The sequence below is a fragment of the Leptosomus discolor genome, chromosome 3, assembly GCF_034619465.1.
Source record: "Leptosomus discolor isolate bLepDis1 chromosome 3, bLepDis1.hap2, whole genome shotgun sequence".
NCBI classification, from domain to species: domain Eukaryota; kingdom Metazoa; phylum Chordata; class Aves; order Leptosomiformes; family Leptosomidae; genus Leptosomus; species Leptosomus discolor.
In genome coordinates, this window is record NC_141393.1 from 27,155,343 (window position 1) to 27,180,987 (window position 25,645).

General features: G+C 40.1%; 1 protein-coding gene across 1 annotated transcript in view; it reads right to left on the minus strand.

Annotated features, from left to right (window-relative positions):
* Window positions 1-1,228: 1,228 nt before the first annotated feature.
* LIN52 (lin-52 DREAM MuvB core complex component) overlaps window positions 1,229-25,645 on the minus strand; it is a 47,080-nt gene continuing 22,663 nt past the window's right edge. Inside the window, exon 6 of the mRNA XM_086462264.1 lies at window positions 1,229-3,659. Within this exon, the coding sequence (XP_086318390.1) occupies window positions 3,604-3,659 (56 nt within the window). The 3' untranslated portion in view covers window positions 1,229-3,603. The remainder of the gene's footprint in view (window positions 3,660-25,645) is intronic.

A 25,645-nucleotide genomic window follows, 5' to 3' on the forward strand; every position in this document is an offset into this window, starting at 1 on the left:
CCAAACAACTGTTTCTCACAATAAAAGAAATGAAAGGTTCAAAATGGAATTATCAGGCAAGCAGGTTAAAAAAATCCCAATTACTTCCCCCCCCCCTTTTTTTTCCCCAAACTTTTCTTTGTATAACTGAATTATGGAACTTGCAGTCCAGAGGCATTTTAGAGGCCAGAAGTACAGACAAATTAGGACTAAGACAAATTTATGAAGGGTAGGGTCTACTATAGACCACAAGCAACTAAAAAAGATTGCTGGATGCTGTGTAAGTTACCCTAAAGCAAAATCACTCTGTGTAAGCTTTTTATTTATATCCTTCCCTATCCTTCTACAACTGTTTATAATCAAAGAGAAGATTACAGGTAAGACGGGCTTGTGATTTGACTTGTAATAGCACCTTACATTTTCATGTAATGTAAAAATCAGTAAAATAAACCAGAATAAGGTTCAAACACTATCGCCAAGTTGGATTAGTCAGTTTTCACTAATCTGTTATTTCTAGCTGACTTCCTGTGGGAAATACAAAGCGAAGTTGAGAACTGTAGGTTATAGGATTGTTCCAAAATTGTTCATTTTGTAACGGCAAAACACTGAGTTAAACGAAATACTATGCTCTTCAATTGCCAGCGCAACTAAGACTTTTGATAATGATTAACATAACAAACAAGAATTTCTTCTCAGTTGGATTAAACAGCAAAGCATTTGATACTCCAAGACTGAAGCGACTTTACAACTGAATATATGTAACACTGTCATTTAAAAGAACTAAACACATGTTGGGTTTATTTCCAAGAACCTCACAGTAACATTTAACATACCAACACATGAAAATATTTTATAAAGCAATGCATTAGCTTGATTAAAACTACCAAATCTCGATTTTCTTATACTCTTCATTCCCATAATTTAATTTATAAAAACTTTTTTGTTGTTTCAAAATACAGAAGGTTATCAGCAACAAAAAGTTACCCAGATTTTCCTGTATAGATAGATACTGCAGGGATGTCAGCAAGGACATCACTGAAGGAAAAAAATAGGGTTCAAAAGGGTATGAAAACCCTTAGTACCATTTGCATATTGCCAAATATTTATTTACTGATGGGAATAGAGCTTCCACAGGCCAAACCATGAGGTGGTGGCATGCACAAGTGTGAAGAAGAGCCTGAAGAAGAGTATTGCCTAGGTGGCTAGGCAAAATCTTTCGCACTTCAGAGGGCTATTTTGGAAACCCAGATGAATCTCCAAGCTTTACATTTTTTTATTATCAAACCACAAAGCAATAACAGACAGATTACAATTCTCCGGCTAACACACAAAAATACATATAAATACTACCATTAACAAGATACATCACTGACTCATCTCTACAGATGACAAGTACAAAGCCAATAAATACCACAATTCTAAAGCATATGTTACTGGCTGCCCTATAGAAGATAAGTACTGCATATGGTAAAAGGCATTTTTTTGTTTGGTTGGCTTTTTTAAAACATGCTTGTTACTAAAAACTACTTAAAGTTCGAAACTCCATACTGAACATGTCAGAAAATATACATATACTTCCATGCCAGGCTTTCATATCTTCTCCTATATTCCCGCTCCTTTCAGATTTCGATTCCTTAATGGACCAACGAACCTCTATAAAATACACAAACTCATATTGGTGATACAGACAAAGTATCCCATTACATCATATAGGTGTATATATATTATATATATAGTATACAAACTTAAAATTGCATTCAAAATGTATAATTTAATACTTAAAGCTACATCAACAGCAGTTTGCACCAGCAGGTTTTTTTCTCCTGTCTCTGAATTATCACTTTCAGCTTCTCTTCACATTCATCTGTCTTAACTCTCATGTTCTCAAGGGATGGAGTTCCTGTTAAGCTCAGCCCTGCCTAAACTGTGAAGTACAGAAATAAATCCATTGTTTAAAATCAGACTCCTGACATTCCTAAATAGTCAGTATTTGTGCAGGGTCTTTCCAAGATGTGGGATTTAACTGCTTAAGCTTAGTTATCAGGAGCTGTCCAAAACGAGCCTAGTTCTGACTGGTAATAACCAAGACCGCAGACTGCAAACCAACAGGCCACCAGCATTTTAGTAAAAGGTCAGAGAAGTCTATCTGATTAAAACACCTCCTCCTCTTTATTGCACACGCATCTGGAAAGAGTCTCCCTTCTCTGCAAAGACACAAAAAAGCAATGCTCTAAGGACAGCCTGTTACATGTATTATTTTCAATTCATTTCTCCTCTCACATATGACTGCAGCCTGGGAAATGACAAGTTTTGAAAAGCCTGCATGCTAAAAATAACATTTCTAAATAGAGAAAAAACCCTGCTCTTCATTCAATGATTCAATATTATGTTGTACCCTAAAAAGAATATATTTACTAATGCTTAAAATGTTGTTTTCTAGGAAAACAAAAGAAGACAAAATGAAAAATTCTTCTCTAACAAAATAAAAAGTCTGAACATGCTTCTTACCTCTTCTCAGGGGTGAACATGTAGAAGTGCATTAACAGAAGGAAAAGGCATTAAACTGTAAGACAAATAAAGCCCAAAACCATGTGCTGAAAGAGACAAGATCACAGAAAATAAAAATTCTGGGTTTGTAGGGGAAGAAAGTTTTGAGGTTGCTGGTTTATAAGTAATTAAAAATACCACAAAATGTTATTTTCAGAAACGTTAAGATCCTGTACAAAAAGTTCATGTGGCTAACAATCCTGTTGCTCCTTCTTGGAGTGCTAACTGAAAATATTACCACCTTTCAACTTCATAATGTTCTTCAGTTTCTGGCTCTGTAAGAAGCTGAGAATTGCAGTGGACTGACAGAGCTGTTTCTTTGCGTACTGGTTGAAGTTTCCATAGGGGTATTTTCGTTTATGACACAGCAACAGCTTTTACTCCCTGTGGTCTGTCAGTCTCATTTTCGCTAGAGAAGCATTTAGTGGTGAGATGAAGCTCCTGGCACACCGAAGGTCTGGAGGTTCTCCTTCTCTGAAGGCAGTGAGTATCTGGAATCTAATGCACAGACTACACTCAGCTTCTACAGTAAAAGCATATGCTCCTGCTGAACCAGTGCTATTGGTCAGTCCACACCCCAAACTCTACTCAAATCTTTTAGCACAGAAGTTGCACACAGGAAATCAATGCATCTAAGACAAAAAGACACACAAAAGGGTCAATGCGTCACGATGCACACTGGTCAGTGCCAGATCTGCTGTGTACTTCAAACAGGTGCTGCCACTGAGAGCAACTGAGTAAGGTCACTATGGCTGTTCACTTCGAAGAGCTGATTAAAACAGGTAACTCTGTCACAGCATGTCAGGACTGAGCCCTTCTGTTGGACATCTTATGGTCAGACAAAGTCCGAATTCCCATGGAACCAATGCAGTCCTTGTGACCTGTGTATGCAGTATGTCCCCCCCATAAAGAGATGAGCTGTGGAAGCAAAAAGAGATGTTTGCTTCTGAAGGTCTAGAGCAAGAGTTTTGTACTTCTTAGAAGTGCTGGGGTTCCTCTGGATCCGCACTACGTAAAATGATCTAGTTGGAGTAATTTTGTCCAAAGGTAATTTTGTCCAAACTCCAGATGTGGCAGCTACTTTTTGGGTTTCTCTAGGATGTTCAGGAATTTCCCTCGAGTCATTTCTCTAGCTGAAATCACAAGGGAGGAAGAAGAGATTAATATTTTTATAAAAGCCAAGAAACCCAAACAATTGAATAATTTACAGATTTTAACCATAGGATAAGAAGTTAATTTAGATTAGTGCTTATACCAATAGTGAGTAAGGATTATTTCATTATTTTTTTTTTTTTAAACATGGAAAACAAATAAAACTGCATTCCAGCTTGAATTCCTGACATCCTAGAAATGCAGGCAGGGCCTGGAATCTTCTAAACTCAGCAATAATTCCCACAGGCTGTCTCATTACATACAATCTATACTTTCTATTCCTACTGCATTATGCTCTTGCAGCATCTCTTTTTCTCTGTACTATCCATCTCTGAATGGTGTAATCCAGATCTCCATCACTCTATCTCAGAGCAATTGTTCCTGGATGTTATAATCCGTCAGAGATTATGGAACTCTCTCTTTCTCCATTTCAGGATTATTGGTCCCTGGATGCTATGATCTTCAGCAGAAATTAGACAGCATTTTCTCTCTCTCAGCAGTGTCAGTCCCTGGATGCTGTAATATAATGGGGTTTATATTCCTTCAATGCAGTTCATCTATGGATGGTGTAATAAAGTAAAGTTTATAGAGCTTTGGTCTTCTCTCTCTCTCTGCATTGTCAGTCCTTCGATGTTTAATACAGCAAGGCAAGGTTTATATGTATGCCTCTCACTCATGGCATCATCAATCTCTGGTAGCTGTATTACAGCAGGGTTTACACAGCCACTTTTCTGCACAAGACATTTCTGACTTGTGAGCCCATAAGCTCACAAGCTGGCAGAGCAGCCCTAATACTATCTTTGTCTTGCAATAACAATACAATGCATCAAAGACAACACAATTAGCAATTGAGTCCTGGAGAAAGACAATCTTCCCACCAGTGCTTCCCTTCATTTCTTTTAGATAACGGTGTAAGCTTTGTGCTGGACTGACAGGCATCAAAACATGGAGGTTTTTATTCACAGGATTGATGAAAGCGTGCATGTTTCCCACACCTAGCCTAGAAAGACTCTGGAAGGAGATGGGAATTAATTTTCTGTTTTATCCATTCAATTCCTGATCTCTCTACTGAGAGGAACAATGGAAATTACAATTAGCATAAAAACTGGAGGTGGGTTTGTTGCTAACGTTAGGTTTTCTGTTGCCATTACTGATTATCTGTTAGAACAGAACTAAAATGTAATAAAAACGTTCAACTTAAAATACTCAAAACACACCCTCAGGTAAAGACATTTTGTTGTTCTTTACCTAAAGGTTAGAATTTGTGCCTTAAAGCCTCTTCTTTTAATTATTACATTCTAATTTGTCTACCCAAAATTGTACCACAAGGTATTGTCATCAAGAAGATCCCTGTAAAACAATTACTGGTATTATGAACTGTCTGTACACATTGATATTCATAGGCTGCAAAGTGCAATGCCGTGAGTAGAACGTGCTTCAGACTGGCTGCAGACTGAAGCAGATCACTGCATTATTCGCTTGGTTCATGTCTCCAGCTGTGAGTTATATCATCTGGGATCCATTCCCAGCTCTGCTTCTGATTCACAGTGTGAACTACCACAAAAGTACTTATTTGTACCCCTACTTCCCCATCCGCAAGATAGCTTGTATCTTTTAAGTGCTGCTGAAGTGGCACATGGATAGAAGGTGCTGCAGAAGGGCAGAGCAGATTATTATTTTGTCAGGAACTAAGTTGTTATGCACAAAGAACATCATTAAATAAAACCACAAGTTTTTAACAATTTCAGCTAGGAATAGATTTTTGGCACTAGCTCTTTGACACCTCCCTGCCTTGCACCATCAACAACGCATGTTTTTCGAACATTCTTAAGAGAGAAAGCACAAAGCAGAACTGTAGTTGATAGAGTGGAAAGTTTTCCAGAGTGCAAGTCCCATATAGGAGATATACGAATGCATGACAATTCTGTTTCCCCAAAGAGGGCTGCACCCTATAAATCAGGCAGAGAGCATAGACTCCTTCTGTGCGCTGAGTGAAATTACTGTGGGTTGGGGGTTGCTCCAGAGCACGTGCCCTCCTGTTCACTTGTCATCGGAGATGTTAACATTTCTGATTAATTCACAGACCTCTCATTTTATTCTTCATTCCTTTATCCTTGCTATCCTGTTCCACTGCAGCTTAAAGATTCTTACCGACCTGCTACAATAATCACCGCCCGCTCTCCCCCCCCAACCTGGTGAAATTGTTTAGTGATGCCAACCGCGCTTTTAATTTGCAAGACATCAGACACAGAGGTAATTTATACCAACATCTGTTCATTTCTGACTTCTGAAACAAACTCGCACATGCTGCTACAAAATCCCATTAGGAGCAGGAGACAGCCTTCTGCTATTCTGTATTCCTCTTCTCCTCACATACTCAGGCTTGAATCAGGGCTTTATTTTTAAAGATATGATGCCAAACTGAAAGAAAGCACCTTACATCTTTGTGTATGTATGAAAACGGCCAGGAAATACATCCTCATATTACAAAAACATCACAGCCAGACTAAAGGTAAGTTTCCACAAACATCAACAGTCTTGTTTCCCCTGCTTCAGCTGCTTATCTGCCCAAGAACCACAGTTCAATGTATTCCTGGTAAACACAGGCCAAATATGTATTACATGGTACTGTGTTCAAGCATCTTGACGATTCCTTACCCTTTGTTCCTCTTTAATCTGCGCTGGAGTGATTTGAGCTTGAGTTTTGCACAGAAAAGCCTATAATATTAAACTGACTCCTCTGCTCAGTATTGCTTCTGATAAATGAATTCTTAATAATGCAAATATCTTTTCCAATTGGGCCTTTTGGAGCTTGCTGGAGTGAGGGAAGAGCTTGTGAATGAAGAAACCATCACCCACATTCTAAATATGATCGCAGTTTAAGAGAGACGCTACGACCTGCCTTAAGCAACTACCCAAGGGACCAGCAGAAGCCAGCTGCATAGTAGACAGAGGTGGATTTTTTTAATTAAAAGGTTGGTCAAAACTGTAGTGAAAAACCTTAGGGGCTTTTTCTTTAAAACGGTTGCTTAAACCACGGATTTCAAGTGAAGGGAGGGCATGAGTGCAGGTTTCATTGTATCAGGAAACAGACACTACAGAGGCTGTGCAGCATGGAACAGAAACATGAATCTCCACGTCAAGTCATGACTTACAACCTTGCCTACGCTGTGCATCTACTACAATAGAAAAATCAGCAATGGATACGATCGCAATAGCTTGGATACAAATTAATCTCACCTACTAGGGAGGAGGAAGAGGATACCGAAGACCACAGAAAAAACAAGATGTTATCAGCACTGGTTGGAAGTGCTTAAATAGATTCTTTCACAGAAATGTATTGAAAAGTGGTATCAGGCTATTGTAATTAACAGAATGCTGTACTGTATGAATTAAGTTTGCTGCCTGACAAGATCTGCCAAGCAGATCTCAAGAACAGGTATTGGATAGGAAAGGCTGGGGCTGAAAGGAGGAGATATTTCTACTTGATAGGGGAGCAGAATAAGGTTTAATATAATCTCCTCTTTAAAACTTCAATCCCTCAATCCTGCATTTAGCCTTGTTGCCTGGGGCTCCTTTTCTACTACAATTGTCCCCAAGTTGCCTCTCCGCAGTAAATTTTGTGGTTGCTGGTTGAAAAGATTCAGTAGTACAGATTGATTTCCTACAAGTGAGGAGATGAGGGATTACCAAAAGCAGTCCTGGTTAACAAGATTGGGTGCAGAATCTCCTGCTAGAGCAGCCCACTCTGCCAGTGCTTTGCATCCTTTCACTATGACATATGGGTTTCATTACAAAAAGATTTTCCTGATTTTAACTTGGAGGCGATTACATTGGAAACTCAGAGCTATCTTTACATCTGTAGCAATTTAAAGGTTAAGTAACTTTTAATCAAATGACAAAGACTCATAACGTTTTTTTCCTCGATTGAAAATGAAAACCGCTGTTCCAGATATTCCTTCCGGTGACAATTTAATTAGAAAAAAACACTGCACTGGAGATTGGGATCCAGACTGATTGCTCCCCATAAAAAGCCTTCTCACACATACGACAGCACAGGACATACTGTGTCGTAAGGTCTGGATAGCCAGGGAATAATGGAAGGATTTACTGCTATAAAATCGGTAACGAAAACAGTGATTTAAACTTACATAAGCAACTTTCATCCAGGAGAATCCATAAGCAACACACATACGTACACACTTTTTTAACATAATACATACTTAAATGCAAAAGCACAGCACACGTGGTGATAAAGTCTATGTAAAAGATATAGGTGACAAACTGTATTTACCACAATCATTACACCTTCCACTACTTACTACTTCTGGGCTTATCTAAAAATCTCAAAACAAAGCCTGTAAGCATCTTTAAATCACAGATATTTTAAAATTAAGCCACCCGCTAAAGAAGCACTTCTCTGCCTCTTGTACAACTTAGCAGACAAATTTGACTGTGCTCCTCCTCTTGACCTGAAAACGTAGCCATGTTGAAATCTAAAGGTCTTGCTACTAAAAGAACCTGGAAATACAATTAATGTCCTGTGAAGAGAACATGGTTTTAGCCCTGAAATGTCTTCTAGTATCACACTTTGAATGCTACATTCTTGACTACAAAATGGTTATTTTCGGCACTGTCATACTCGGTTAGCTGATCAGTTATTCCTCCCATTCAGTTCTATTTACGGTAACTAAAGAACTTGTTTTTCAACATTAAAGATTCCTTTAAAGTACTAATCATGCACTCTCAAACTACTGGTGTGTCTTAGGACTACACAGAAAACAAACTGAAAGGGTTTACTTCTGAAGAACTATTAGTGGAAATTACCAGTCCAGGGCAAAAAACATGAATGGCAGAGAGACAGCAGAATGCTCCTCCGGTTTTTAACCCTTCTATCACAAGGGTCTGTTGTATCAGAAATTATTTCTTTTGTCCTGAGACACAATGTTAGGACAAGAAGACACAACTATTCTTTTTCTTAGTTGGTAGGACATAAAAAAGGCCTAGAGGAATCTGCCTGTGAGTAACTGTGGGAGTCTTCCTTCACTAGACTTGGCAAAGCCAATGGCAAAGCCACATCTTTTGGCTGGGCTCAACTAGTATTGCATTTGGAAGGGAAATTAAAAAAAAAAAAAAAAAAAAATCAGCCACGGGGTGGGTGGGGGAGTGATGGCAAAAAGGCAATCTAAAAGCAGCAAAAATATTTAAGACTGACATTATTACTAAACAGCCCTCAAAGAAAAAAGAGGCTCATGTCAGACAAGACCAACAGAATATTATTACCAGTCAACATAATCTGAAATTCTATCAGAGAGAAAGATTTGTATGGACCACTTTCTATCTCAAGACCAGACCCCCAAAATCCTACCACCACCTGGATGTCTGCTGGCAGCAGGTTGCTCCTCTCCCTTCATAAAAAGAGCTCAAATTACGCTGCTAACTGCATACTTCTTTAACGTAATTGTCAAATGAACTGCTACTTGATGACTGTGGGCCTTCGACAAATAGTTATCAGTGAATGCTACACTAAGCCCGATTTCATAAAGAGCTGGAACTGCCATCTCAGGAGAGCAGTGGTTTCCAAAAGCAATGTCAGTTGCCTTTATTGAAGGTAGAACTGGCACATACAGATACTCAGACCTGTGCTTCAGGAACCGTTATATTTACACTGAAGACCAGTGTAATCATCTAGCACTCCTGAAACGCATTTTTCAGGTAAGACGACAGAATCAGCATAAACCTTCAAGTGGAATACGCTTGCATTACTGCAGCATCTTTCAATAATCAATATCAAAGCACTTGCAAAGTTTATCAAGCTTCACGATATTCTTGAGACATACGGTGATTTAATTCCCATCTTACAGATGGGGTCACAGCCTCAGTAAGGAGTGATGTACAGATGTATACTAAAGGAGTCAGCAACCATGCTAGATTCAGGCTCTGAAAGATGAGCTCTGTCAAGTCTTGCTGCAGCATTTTAAAATATGGACACCACCCTCAGTACAAAACATCACTGTCCTTCCCTTGGTGAATGAGACAGCAGAATCTGCCCTTACTTCAACTGTAGTTCACAGTCTAGCATGACCTGTTTTGAAATGCCAAAGAACATGGAGGCTTGCACGAAGCTAGGCTGTGAATCAGAGCAGGTGAGGCATATGGATCGCTCCTTCCACTGTGCCATGAAAACAGTAATCTCTGACAGAGAAGTGGTAAATAGCTGAGACTGATAAAGTTTTAAACCACTGAAACCATTTAGTGAGTGTTAGCTAGAGCCTTAAGAATTGGAATCAAATATCTAATGCTTTCCTGAATCATGAAATCCTCATGTGACCTCTTTCCACCTCATTTCTCTCCACCTACAGTAGCGGTGTTTTATCATATACCTGATAAGAGATCTCAGAGATCATTCAGGATTATCCAGAATGGTGATAACAGATCTGCTGCAGATTAAGATACCCTCAAAAATGTTATTGTTGCTATCAATAAATACTAAAATTATATCCGCTCTAAAAAAAATTAGATTCCTTCTCTGCAGAATAGTTTACCTTGTTCTCCTAATCAGATTTCCCTACCTTGCAAGGCAGTACCATTCTGTTTGCACTCCGTTGCAAACAGTGATGTTCACTGAGCTTTGAATGCAAAAACTACAAACAGTATTTGTTCACATACAGATGGGCAAAGCCAGTCAATGAAAACACTCAAAGCAAGGGGCACTGACATCCCTGCCAATGCCCAGGGAGCTACTAAACTTACATTCCAGGTCACGGATATTAAGATGTGCAGGCACTCTGTCCTGAGTGACCCCCATACTAAAGGAAGCTCCTACAGTACCTCCCTCTTCTAGGAGTCCTGCAGCCAACATCCTGTGGTGCCAAAGACCTGATCCCTTTGACCCCCAAAGCATGGAAAGAGTTACATCTTCTCTCTGTGAAGCCAATGAAAACCTCTCTTGATTATAATTTAGATAAGAGCCACTGGATTGAATAATAATGTCTGAAACTCCCCCGGCTGTCTCACCTTGAGACGTCCATCACTGGGTTAAACATGATGCTAATTGCATTTGGATTGATTAATTTCTCTCACTCCTGTCTATTCGAATAATGCTTAACAAAATAATCACAGCACCCAGAGCCAAATCTTCTCCGTCAAAGGAATGAAGCCATCAGAACCAGCAGAGATGAAAGAAATGAAGATGACCCGTAATTACTGCTACGGTGATATCATTACCATATTATAGAAAATGAGTGTACGTCGGGGGAGCGGGGGCTGTGATTATTATTTATTTTTTAATGGAACCTCACATCCCAAGAATACAGATCTGACAGTGGAGCATACAGAAATACAGAACTAAAAAAATTATTGTACATTAAATTGCAAAATACAGTGAACACTGGGACTCTAGATACACTGAGTATCCTGTACTGTGAGCTGCTGTTTATTCACTTCACTATATTTCCATTGCAATAACACTTCGTATATGACTAGCATAGAGATTTAAGATGCCTACCTTCCCAAAAAGATCCTCAAGTATCTGCAACAGAACTCACCCATAACTTTGACGCTAAAGCCACTCTCCTTTAATATCATTACAAGTCATTTTACTTCGAACATTGGCATTCAGATTTTAAACCACAAGACCTAACTTGGTGGTCAAAGAAAAGCTAACACACAAGAAATTTTTGTTCTTCAATGCCGATTCCTGTCTGAAGGCAGTTATAAATTCCATCAGCAGCCACAGCAGATTACTTTCAACCATTCATTATCCTGTTCTGTAAAGATATCAAGTCTGGAAGAATTTAACCACAACCCTAACATCCAAACGGAAGGCCTTCTGCTCCCTTTATTCTCCAAAATACACTCCCAAAGCCCCTCTCGTTTGAGAAACAAATAGCTTGGCAATTGTGTAAGATCTTCAGACACCTGTGCAGTGCAATTCTAATTGTGGTTTATACAGTTCACTTCTCTCAGTGCTGCTTATGTCTGCCCCCTAGTCTCAGACCGAAGACAAAAAACAAACACACAACTAGCAGCTTAAAATATTTATTCTGGAACAAAGCCAAGGTCAAATACACAGAAAAATTTCACACGCCAAAAATGTCAAGACCTAAGACCAGGTGCTGACTCATGAAGCTAATTAAACCCAGAAAAATGATGTTCAAGTGTTTTATAAGGCTTAAAGAAATTCAAGTTATGTTTCTAATATCAAAAGCAGTATGAAAGGCAATTTTATATCAAAGTTGAGGATATTTTCAAGTATACCTGAAAGGGACTTCACTAGTGTAAGTTATCACTGGAACAGCTACAGCTTGGGAGAGCTTTGACCACCAAATCCCACAGATGCTGGAGGCAAATAGCAGGATAGAAATGGGATATGTTTTAACAGCATGCACTCTAAAGGGTTTTTTTCCTACCTGCTTGTACTAAAAGGAAAATAAACTCCTCCTGGCCTCCCAACCCCTGTGGAGGACCAAGAATCTTGATGATTTACGTTTTCTCGCCACAGTATCTCAAAGAGGAATCTTCCTTACTGAGCAACATGGAGAAATGAGATAAAACCAGTTTGATCAAAGGACTCCTGAGCATAAAACACAGGAAGAAGCCAGGCAGTGAGGTCTGCCCTGAATATACATGCACGCAGCTGGGTATGAAAGGTTTCTGGAGGTGAACGGACCCTTCTCAGAAGGCATGCAAGCAGAAGTGCTGCCCAAGCTCCCACAAAACAGCAGACCATGATGCAGTGCCCCTGCCTATGCTGGAGAGCAGGTATTACCAGTCAGGAGCAAAGCAGGCGAACCTTGAAAGTAACAATTTTTTCAAGTCTTATCAGTGGCTGGGGCACGCAGGCCATGGCAAAATCTGAGCCCAGGAGCCAATAGAAACAAAGGGATTAAGAGTTATTAGGAGTAGAGAGAATTACATATTTACAGTACAGTTACTGAAAAATAATCGTGTAATGATTATGTAAGTCCCTATACTCCTCTTGGCTAATAATGTTGGGATACAAGCTGTGTGGTTATGCAAGCCAGGGCACACAAATCCAATAGAAGACATCAAGGCGTGTTTATGGGGAGGCTTGCAGCTCTGCTTCAAGAATGGTACAGCTTCCTTGACCTCCAAAAGGCAGAAACAAGCCTCTGTCAGTAGGTTAGCTCACACCTTGAGCTGTGAAGCAGAACTGAGTTTTTAAACTTAACTTCTATCAACAAGTTTCATGGGAAGAGATATCTGGATGAAAGAAGCTCATAGTATGGTAGTCTGTATTTGTCCAGAGGTATGTCTTTACTTTAAAAAGCAGACTAATTTTTTTTAAATGTTTTCTAATTCCAAGATTCCTTATTGAAATATTTTTCCATGTAGATGACTGCATTCCTTGATATGACAATGAGTTATCAATATTGAAGGTCTCTATGAAAAGAACATTCACACTTTTTATGACTGAACAATATTATTTAATTTACACATGAAGTAAACCAAGATTCCTTTTCTCATTAGTACAATGATACAATACATTAAATTACATAGAGGACTTTCACAATTTCCAAAAGTCTAAGTGAAAAGTCTGTATGACCAAATACAAGTAAACAATTGAAATCTCAGTGTTCCAAGGCCAAAGTCTCTAACCTTAAACTAGAATTATTGAAGAGGAGCAATACGCAGTTTGTGGGCTGCAAAAGAAAACCTTCACAACTGCCTCCATAATTCCATTCTTTCCTCCACATGAATCAAAAGCACTTTCTTTAATGACTAACCTTATCCCTACCCTCATCTTTCCCAGTATATTCACTGTTTGTTTTAGTCCAGCTTTTTCAGTTATACTACTGACTAGTTTCACATGCTCTGCCCACCACAATCCTCTTCTCCTGGCAATAATATCCTGATCTAAGGAATATTTGAAAGTCCAGAAGAGGTTTCAGGGAATTCAAAACCATCTGTACCAACTCCCAAGTTGGTCACAAGACATCTGAGGAAATGCACTGATTTAGAAACGTTACAGTTTTTACAGCGTCCACATGCTACCAGAGTAAAGTTTAAATGAATAAAGAAAAAAATAATCTGTATTTGGAAGACTTAAAAATCACGGGAAAATTGTTGTTACTCAGAGAAACTATCCCTAGTTTTAACATGACCTACTTGATAATGAAATTGTAATGCCACTCAGGGATGTTTGGAATAGATATAAAACATAAACTATGCAGGCTCTGCTACAATTATTACAATTTAGCTGTTAATGAGCAAAAAGGCAACCAGGCAAGGCCCAGTTGTAAAAGCAGATGCACCCAAAAGTAAACCCTCCCAGACTCATGAAGAAATGTTAGAACACTTTTCATAAACACCCTCACACTTCTAGTACCCATGGGTTTTGAAGAAAAGCTTAAATGTATGATTCAAATACAAGAAATACAGAGGTATCAGAGTCCACAGATATCTCCTGAGAGTAGTGGCCAGAAGAAACTTCAGTTCCTTGAAATCCAGAAACAAAGCATACTAGTCAACTATCATTCCTAAAAAACAAGCCAAAACAAACAAAACAACATTATTTTTGACTCCAAAAGGTCTACTGAGAGCAGCCTGGTAAGCTTCGGTACTCTTTTGATTCCAAAAATCTCATGTTTATTCCCAGTCCACGCATACCACTGGTCTGAGGCCATGTCTACCATAACTTTCTTCTCTTACGGAAGCTGAATACAGTGACATAGCTGTCCTTTACAAAGAACAGAGGCACTGCAGCAAAGCAGAGAGCAAATCATTTACGAGACCGCTCAGGAAGTAAAGCAGAACATGGTGATGGCCATGAGGAGTCTCCACAGATTTAGTGAGTGGTGAGTTTGCTCTGAGGGGCATTGAAGAGAACTTTGGAAGCCAGGAGAACCCAGAAGACTCCATGATCCAGTGACAACGGGACTATCAGACATATCTGGAGGTAGAAAAGCACAGCAGAGTAGAAGAGGTGTAAACAAAAAGAGGATATAAGGAAAAAGTGATGAGTGAAGAAAATTTAATCTACGAGAAGAGAACAGATCAAATGATAGAGTATGCAGTACAATATCATATGGGGAAAACTGTAGAGAATCATTCATTTGAAAGGACCTTGACAGATCTCTAGTCAACCATCTGTTCAGAACAGACAGGCTGCTCAGGGCTTTAGCCAGTCAAGTCTTAAAAACATCCATGAATGGAGACTGCACAACCTCTCTTGGCAATCCTTCCAATAATTGACTATTCCACACTGAAAAAATGTTGTCTTTAATTCTTGCGTCAACTTCTGACTGTTGTCCTCCCACCATGCAGCACTGTGCAGTGCCTGACTCCATCTTCTCAATAACCTCCTTGCAGGTACCAGCAGGCAGCTATCAGGTCCATGTGATGTCACCTCCTCTCCATGCTGAACAAGCCCCATTCCCTTGGCCACTGTTCACTAGGCAAGTGCTCCAGCCCCCTCATCATCTTGGTGGCCCTCCATTGAACTCACTTCAGTTTACCAATGTCTTCCTCATGCTAGGGAATGGAGGACACCACTGGATGTGGCATTGCAGATGCAGTCTAATGATGGCTGAGTAGAGGTGGACAATCATCTCCCTTGATTTACTGGCCATGCTCCTAGCAACAGACATATATGCAATCCTACATTCCTTTCCCAAATATTACCTACTTGCTATACCCCTAGCCTTTAACCCTCCACCTAGCCACCGCTTTGCATATTGTTCCAGGAAACCTGAGCACCACAGTCAAGTGTCTATGCATTTCATGCCCTGAGAAAGGGAAGGAACTGTTTGTTCCTACAAGTTCTATATGTATACATTAGTAAACAGAACTTTTTTTAAAAAAATAATATGCTCTGTTTTCAAATAAGCTGAGTACTAGGCATGAAAATCTTGAGGCAACCCAGAGAACTATCTGTTGAAAACCAAATGACAGCTTGGCCTGCTACCCAGAAGCATCCATCACCCAGCCCTTTACTGTTGGGATTTGTGTTGAATGACGTCTTCTGCAGGTTAACAATTAGTTTTAGCATAAGAGTCCTGTGTCATCGTCACCATCTCCCCAGGAGAGAGAAACAGGCTCAGTGGTTTTTAGATTATATGCTCTGATAAGACACAGGCTCCTGGCTGCCTGTGTGCTTGTGCAATGCAGGCCACCTGCTCTATGGAGCTGCCACCAGGGACCCTCAAAAAGGTTTAATAATAATGTTCTCTCTAGAGATGTAACTCAGAGCATGCTCTGAATTTACATTCTATATCACTGACTAAAATCTTGTATATAAAATCCTATCAATAGATAGGATCTACGACTAGTTGCTATTGTAGAAACGTTATTTCCTATTAAACAAGAACCTGTCAGGTCTGTAGTCCTAAAAATTGTAAATGAACACAGAAATTGATAGAGCAGGGCAGATCAGTGATCTGCCCAGTCAGGTATCCTGTCTGACTGCACCCAATATCAGAAGCATCACCAAAAAAAAAAAAAAAAAAAAAGGCAAGGAACCTCATTACAAAGACAAATGGAATAATGGTCTCAAAGATTCCTCCTCTTCCTAAGTGCTTGTTTTATACCCTGAAGCAGTTGATATTTCCTACTTCATTTTAGTTTATTCTGCTCTAACTGGAAGTGTTATCATCCATTTAATTGCCTGATTCCTTTTCAATAGCTGCTAAGTACTTGGTCTAAAAAAAAAAAAAAAATCCCATTGTCGTATCATTCCACATCAAATTATTCATTGTGTAAAAAACATCCCTTTTTGCTACTTTTATTCTAACTAGCTTCCATTACTTTTTTCTGAATTCCCCCTCTCTTGCTCTTTTCAGGGTTGGGAGTCAATAAGAATTTTCAATTTCTCTTCTCAATTGTAGAGATGTAAAATAACAATTGTGCTACATTTCATAATCAAAGAGATCCACTTTTTTCATGTTCTCTGAAGAAAACTCTTGATTTATAAGCAGCTCTTTGGAAGTGAATTGTGTATTTCACACTACCTCAAAATTACTCCTACCAAAAGACTGTCTGAAGTGACAGGGTGTGTGAAGTCACAAAAGAGAGAATGAGACTAACTTCCTTTCTGAAAAAAGATTATGAAGTCTTATGCAGAAATAGAAGTTGTAAAGCGCAAACAATTATTAAAGTCAAGCAGAAGAGGTAGAAAACAGCACAATAATTTGTTGTCGTGTTAGAGATTTGCTCAAGCCTGAAAACATACAGGGGTAGAACAATCCTTTCTGCTTCACCATGCTGAGGACTGTGCTTCTACCTGGCTGTTCTGGACCATCCCAGGAGCTCCAGAGGCTTGACAGATACATGCAAAACATCGTTAAATGCTGTGGCATTCACCAACTGCACACAAACTCCAATGACTTTGTGTAAGCAAGTTTAGATAGATTTGTCAAGAAAATCCTGCTAAACAGCAAGTTTTTAGTTCAGAAACATCAAAATCCTATTAAAAAAAACAACATACAGAGAAGCTAGCCCAAGTACAGATCTTTGCGTTACCACCTTCTATCCAACTCATGACGGTTATTTTGAAACCTACTCTTTACAAAAGTGACAAATCTTTGTTAAGGAAACAAACTGTATCAGTGTAGTTTACCTAAAACTTTGTGATTACAAACGCATAAAAAGATCACACTTAATTTGTTAACTTTCTCAGACTTACCTAACCAGAATTAACAACAAACTGCAGTTACTTTACAACTTCTTGAAAAAAAGATTTTGCTATGTACCCACACGACATAAAACATTTAAAGATGTTATGGCCCTTCAAGCAGCCTGCAATTTATAAGAAAGTAAAGGTCCAGAGAAAAAAATTTTACTCCATACTGTCTTCCATTTTATAATAGAAGAAAAAGCAAGGCTGCGACTAACTGTTGCCATATTTGAACTTCAAGTATGTCCTCTTCTGTTTCTGATAATAGTTCTGACTGATATTATTTTCGTTTCAGAAAGCATTCTTTCAAATACAAGAGTTGTGTTATTTATTGGTAAAGTTTTCTTTGACACATACAGTTATTGGGCTAGAATGACAGGATGCCCCTGCAGACAGCACTTCAGCCTGCAAATGGAAATCTGGTTTCTATTGCTGATGCAGTCACTGCTGCTAATGTGACTTCTCTATCCATCCCTCAGGTTCCCCCACCCATGAATTGGTATATAATTTTCTCTGTCAAATTCAAAGATTGAGGGAATGGAATTATTATGAAACAAGGAAATCCCATTTTAATCTCATGAATAGTGTTTTAGATCCAAGGCTTAGATCCATGCCAAGTAAATTAAAGTTCCAGACTGATGTGTCTAAGCTGAGAACCTCATATAAATCTACAGAAAGACACAAATGCCCCCAAAACAGCAGTTCAGCTTATTTAAGATCTGACTATATGTACAGCTTTGAATGCTTCTACTTCTTATTTGGAAAGCCCAGACAGCTGTCAAAAGGCAACAGCTGCAGACAGTGGTCCTAAACATCAAGTGCATATTTTTTGTGGCATTTCCTAGAACTGCTTTCTTAAGCAGTTGGTCAAAAGAGCCTTGAACACTCCTGCAGAAGACTGGTTTTATGTCATCAAAGCCCTTCAAGGAAGACTAGGGAAAATGTGAGCCCTCTCAAGAAGGAAATAGGACACCTGGTTATCCAGGATATAGAGAAGGCTGAGGTACGCAATGACTTCCCCCCCCAGTCTTCACTGACAAGTGCTCCAGCCACACCGCCCAAGTCGCAGAACACAAAGGCAGGGACTGGCAGAATGAAGAACTGCCCACTATAGAGGAAGATCAGGTTCAAGACCATCTAAGGAACCTGAAGGTGCACATGTCCATGGGACCTGATGAGATGCATCTGCGAGTCCTGAGGGAACTGCCAGATGAAGTGGCTAAGCCACTGTCCATCATATTTGAGACGTCGTAGCAGTTAGCGAAGATCCTGCTGACTGGAAAGGGGAAAACATAACCTCCATATTTAAAAAGGGAAAAAAGGAAGACCCAGGGAACTACAGGCCAGCCAGTCTCACTTCTGTGCCAAGCAAGACCATGGAGCGGATCCTCCTGCAAAATATGCTACGGTACATGGCCGTAAGAGATGATTGGTGACAGTTAACATGGCTTCACTAAGGGCAAATCGTGCCTGACAAATTTGGTAGCCTTCTATGATAGGGTTACAGCATTGGTGGATAAGGGAAGAGCAACTGACACCATCTACCTGGACTTGTACAAAGCATTTGACACTCCCCCCATGACATTCTTGTGTCTAAATTGCAGAGATGTGGATGTGACGGATGGACCACTCGATGGATAAGGAATTGGCTGGATGGTTGCACTCAAAGAGTTACAGTCAATGACTCGATGTCCAAGTGGAGACCAGTGACAAGTGGCATGCCTCAGGGATCAGTATCGAGACAGGTGCTGTTTAACATCTTTGTCAGTGACATGAAGAGTGGGATTGAGGACACCCTCGGCAAGTTTGTCGAGAACACCAAGCCGTGTGGTGCAGTTGACACGATGGAGGGAAGGGATGCCATCCAGAGGGACCTTGACAGGCTGGAGAGGTGGGCCTGTGCAAACCTCATGAAGTTCAACAAGGGCAAGTGCAAGGTCTTGCACCTGGGTCAGGGCAATCCCAAGCACAAATACAGGCTGGGAGATGAGTGGATTGAGAGCAGCCCTACGGAGAAGGACTTGGGCGTGCTGGTGGATGAAAAACTGAATATGAGCCAGCAAGGTATGCTCGCAGCCCAGAAAGCAAATCACATCCTGGGCTGCATCAGAAGTGCAGCCAGCAGGTCGAAGGAGGTGACTCTCTCCTTTTACTCTGCTCTGGTGAGACCCACCTGCAGTGCTGTGTTCAGCTCTGGGGCCCCCAGCGTGAGAAAGACACAGACCTGCTTGAGCGAGTCCAGAGGAGGCCATGGAGATGATCAGGGGGCTGGAGCACCTCCCCTGTGAGGACAGGCTGAGAGACTCGGGGTTGTTCAGCCTGTTGAAGGCTCTGGGGAGACCTTATAGCAGCCTTCCAGTACTTAAAGAGGGACTACATGAAAGGTGGGGAGAGAGTCTTCATTAGTGAGTGTAATGACAGAACAAGGGTAAACTGTTTCAAACTGAAAGAGAGGAGATTGAGATTAGACATTAGGAAGAAATTCCTTACTCTGTGGGTGGTGAGGCACTGAAACAGGCTGCCCCTCCCTGGCAGTGTTCAAGGCCAGGCTGGATGGGGCTTTGAGCAACCTGATGTAGTGGAAGGTGTCCCTGCCCATGGCAGGGGGGTAGGAACTAGGTGATCTTTAAGGTCCCTTCCAACCCAAACCATTCTATGATTCTATGAATACCCCACAAAGTTTATTCCATACATATCTGCTGTTAGGACATGTAATGCCAAAGTAGAGGAAGCAAACACATTCAAAAAAAGTCAACATATTGAGAAGAAAACCACCAGGATGCTAGATTGACAAATACCTTTAAATAACTACAGCTAGCTAGCAATGTTGATGTACATCTTAAATAATTATTTTGATGCCTGGAAGTTCTTGTTGTGATCAAGTACCCACTCTGTCACATTACAAACACAGGACAAATTATTTTTTCCATGAGGGGCTTAGAGATAAGCTGTATAAATACAGACAGAAAATAGAGTTACAGGGTTAAATGAGACAACACTGAAAAGTATCACACTCACAACACATCATAACAATTACCAAGATTTCTATACATACTGTATAGCAGGTGGAAGGAGGGTGAGCTAGCTCCCCGGATGTTTACAGAGTAAGCCTCCAAAGCATGTAGAGAAGTTTCTTAGAAAACACAGCAATGGCTCATAGTAATTTGCACTCTTGACAGACTTGTCTGTGGTCTTTCTATTACTAGATGTAGTATATTAGAAAAAGCATCAAAAAAAACCCAAACCCATGAAGAGAAAGAAAAGTGGTTTGACACAATACTGAAGTGTATGGAGAAATGTATGGTGATCCTGATCACAGTCAAAACTATGAGCTCATCTTTGCAAGTGAAAAAAGGATTTCTTAAGATCAGAGTAAGAGATCCTGCAAAAGGTGTAATATTATAAGAATCTGTATAAGAGCTGTGTGGATAGATAGGGAAAGTTTTATTTCATAGGTGTTACACAGAAAAATGGAAGAAGATTTAGGTTATAGCTTGGATGCCTAGACTTGCTTGAGAGTCAAGCATTATAATTGGTCACAAGGCTAAAGGAGGGACAGAACAGCAGCAGTGTTCACAATCATCAAAAGAGGGACCACAGACAATTTGTTTAGAATAGGAGGAGCAGAGAGTAAAAAGCTCCAGTTTCCACATCTACTCAGGTCCTCAGATATAATGGAAATTAAGGGGCTGGCAAAAAGCATTTTTAATCCCACAGGTTCTAGAAAGGTAGCAATGTTCATTAGCTCCCAAAGTGGTCTAAATACTCTGAAATGGGTATGCTGCTAGCTTACAGTCACAATACAGAACAATATATAAACCATATGAGGCAAACAAGGCCAGGCTACATAGTTCTGACATGGACATTCATGCTAACTCCACGTGATAGCTGTATGTAAATTTTATCATTTTTTCAAATTGTTTGGCTGCTCAGGAGTAATAAAACACTACCTTTCATGAGTACAGTAATGCTTGTACAGAAATGACATTAAACAGCCTACTTACTGAAAACAAAGAATAAAGACAAAAGAATACAGAAAAGACAGGAAACAAAGAAAGTACTAGAGAACTGACGTTCTCTTCATGCATAGTAAAGATTTTCCACTTCTCAGCTTCATTGCCATAGCCAGTTACCATTTGAATCGTTACACATCATCTTCATCCCACTGTCCTCATGATTTAATTAGAAGCTAAGTGATACTCACTCTAAATATCATCAACATGCACAATCTCTCCTCCTCCCAATGACTCACATGCAAAGGGCCTACAAACTCCTACCATCATCAGCTTAAGAAATGCCCTTCACTGGGACAGATGTTGCCATTGGCTTGGAGAACTTGTGCCTTCTCTTTGAATCCAGCAGTATGTCCGAGTACCACAGGACTACCGAAAAGGATGAATGTTTAACATTGCCTTTGGTGCTGAGCTTATGGAAAGATCACTGCTTATTTGCCCACATGACACAAATACCAAGATAACTGGCAGACAAGCAGATGGACAGACAAACAATGTAAGTCAGGAAAGAGAAGACTAGTAATAGAGCTTGCCCAAATGCTAAATGTTTGAAAGAATACTTTGAAATCCTGAAAATGGATTTTGTTGCAGGGTACAGCACAGCAGCCTATCTCATTAATCCGTGGATGTGTTGGCTTCTGTTTTACCCACTAGGCAGGGGGCACTCAAAATTCTCATCAGGAAGCGATCTGCAGCTATGCACCAGAGAAGAGGGAAGAGTATAGCCTGTAGGATTTCAGATTTCGGTTAAGGCACTGCTTAGCAGGAAGAGAAAGCAGCAGATACATTTTCAATGCCATCTGCTGGATAAGATGGACAACTCTAACAAGGTGAGAAACCACTGCTTTCCATCCATCATCAACACATACCAACAGTTCCCTCCTCTTCCTACCTTACCTAAACAGAGATCAAAACTGAAGTAGTCTTAATAAACCCAAGTTATTCCCAACCCTCTGTCAATGCAACCAAGAAAGCAAGTAAGCCAACAGTTATGAAAACATTCGGATGCGTAAAAACAACTGCGTGATACTCCTGCTGAGAATTCATGGGGTTCTGACAGTGGAAAAATATCTTAAACTAGATTTGGTGAGAAGAGTCTGATGCCTGCCCAGGTTGCAAAACACATTTCTGCACTGGGCCCATCTCATTTTCCATCCTAGAACAGCTAATACTTCTTTCTGAAGACAGCAATGAAAAAGTCACAAGACAAGAAGGTTTTTTTTCCTCTTGCCTGAGAAGTACTTTTCCCATTGGAAAGACCAACAATTGTCAGTGTTCACTCAGCTAAAGGAGTGGAAACAGACTTGTACGTCACAATAAAATGGAACAGAACACTACTCTGAACAGACATTAACTTCTCTTGCTAAGGATGTCTAACACAGAAAACATCTTAGAATCTGTGGACAGGTATTTATCAATACAGAGTGAATAAAAGGTCAGCTTGATCTTGAAAATGAGGAACAACTTTCTGACTTTTGTGAAATATAATCCATATTCTCGTTGTTCAACTTGCAAAGCTTCATTAAATGTGTCTCAGCTGTTTGCAAAAACCACTGACACTACAGATATCTATAACTTCTCATAAGGGACATCTGGACACATTCATCTTGTGAGTGTAACCAAGGAATTTCTGGAGAGGTGGAATGACCCTCTTGGTCTATCATGCCATTTAGACAGCCTACTGGATCACCCAGATTTAGTAACAAAAAAAGAGGGATAGACATGAAATGGGGTCTGGCATGAGGTTTTTATAATTCGTGTAAGAGATACAGCAACAGATTGCACTCCCAGGTCCTCAAATATGAAAATCATACTTGCTGACGTAAAAAAACAACAATTGTTAATAAACAGATATGCTGCTCTTCAACACTCCATATGGCAGTCTGATGGATTAAACACCAGCAGAGTGTTGATCACTCTAAAAGCTCATATTGAGATGATCTGGAAAATCTGTCTATCTACAATTTACGAATTCTGGTTAATTTAATTAAAATGCTGCATCACTAAGTGCCTTAATATGTGGGAAGCCATAAGCTTGTGAGGTTCCTGGCACATGCCTGCTTTCAGAAGAAGCTACAGAACAAACTAGCAAGAGTCTCCTTTTTAATTGAGGATGCACAAAGGAAGACTCCTGAGCTAGAAAATTAGTCAAGGTTTACATGCAGGGAGAAGAAAGCAGAAAAACCTCCAAAATAGGCAGAGGGACAGGTGATACAGTAAGGCTAAGGATGCCAGTAGCATGAGAGAAACAAGGACATAGGTTGCCACAGTATGGTGACATCTTTGAGAGGAGCCAGCCAAGGTTAAAGGGAACTAGATGGGTTATGAATTGTCACACTGAGAAATGGAGAGAGAGAAAGGTGTGGTTCAGAGGAGGAATTGCCCCCTTGCAAGGGGCCAAACGCCAGGAAGTCCCAAGAGAGAAGGAGCCCATGGTCAACATGCTTGGCCAAAGGTAAATCCAATGCTGTAATCTACCTTTACCAACACAGGTTTGAGAACTGGCGTCTTAAATTGAGACAGGCTACAGCACATACACAATCAATTACTGCAATTTAGCTAAGGGGTGGTACCTGTTCATTTCCAATTTAGTGTCAACACCATGAAAGAGAATCCTTGAGGCTGAGCCAGCTTAGAATTTTTTTCCTTGCTAGAAGCATGGCTGGATGAAAGAATATAGAGATCCTCAAAGCAAAAACCCTCGGACAAAAGACAAGCAAGTAAACTGCTGGGATGTGGAAGCAGATGATAGTTTGGGAATCAAATGGAAAAACCTTTTCCACGTCCCCAGTAGCTCTCAGTTAAACAGAAGCCAAGACACTCCTGGTATGCTCATTACTGTCTCTGGAATGGACCCATGTGTATTAATTCTTTTCTTACACTTAGTAATATCTACTTTCGTTCTTCCTAAACCAGAGATGATAATGCTGTGTTCAGTTCGTAGCAGCTGAAGATGCAGCACCAAGGGTTTTCCAGGCATGACTGCTAAAATTTGAGAGGAGTATGAAAAGAGGAAAATGGCGTTGTCAGGGAGATGTCATGGAAGAATAGACGAAGTCCCCATGTTACTACTGTCTCAGTCCACATAATTCAGCAAAGCATAAACACTTTTCTTCTCTTTGCATTCTCAAACCTATCTAGAGTAAAGAGAAAAATTTCTACAAGGAATGAACAGCAATTTTCCCCAGCAACACATTAGTTTAGGCTCATTTCTTGTTAAGAAACATTAGACAGAAGCAATTTTGGATTCTGTTCTGCAGAATGATCATATTTGGAAAATGAGGAGCAGTCTCTCTAGTACAGCAATTGGTCTCCTACTCGTACAGGCAGATGAGGTTCTGTCTGCAAAACCCAGGAGCATCTGTTGACTTTCTGCAACACAGGATAAGGCACGCAAAGTTGTGAAGAAGGCCTGATCACATTCTACGTCTAGCACAGTATTATAAAGGAAGACTATCACCTATTAAAGGTCACTTCAGCTGTGTTTCTACAATTCATCACATGACAAGAAAGAACACCCCAATACTAATCTTTCCTATAATGATAGAACTCAGAAAAATTGATCTGGAGTAAATAAAAAAACAAGCCCTGTGCTTAGAGAATAAAACCCATTTTCAAAAAAGCCCAATCACATTTACATTTCACTCTCCAGTTATCATCCCTATGCTTCCTCTAGACTATTTCCAGTACATATGACTGAGCATGCTGGAGCCGAAGTCAATTACTTCCATACTCAAATACAAGAGTACTGATCTTCTATACTACTACAAGCATAAAAGCCAAGAAAAAGTGCCTAAGACAGAAAGCAAGGTGGGGAAAAAAAAGCCTTCCTTCCCCTGCGTCTTCTCTGCTTCAGAGAGACCAAGCAGGCTGGTTTCAAAACAAGAGCAAGTGATATAACCAAACAAAAGCAGATCTGAAAGGTGAGCAAACCCCACAAGCCACAGAGTCATTATTACTGTGTCGACAGCACACTTGTTAAAAATGTATATTTTAATTTTCTGTATTGCTAAAGGTCCCAATTTGCCCAGGGATCTAGCTAAGCTGCCATTTTCTACCACCACAGAGTCTAATCTTTATTTAATGGATTTAGCATCTATCTTCACTAGAGTGGTCTCTAAGGGAAAGGGGAGGGGAGTATGAAGGGGCATGAAGAGATGATCAGAACCCCCCTCTCCTTCATCCATCCGGCGCTCATGTTTGTGTTCAAAATTCAATTACCTCCTTATTGATACTTCACAGAGATATTTAAGCTGCAAACATGAAGCCCTGATTTCCCAGGGGGCCATGCCCCTCTCTATTTCACTGCTCTGCTTCC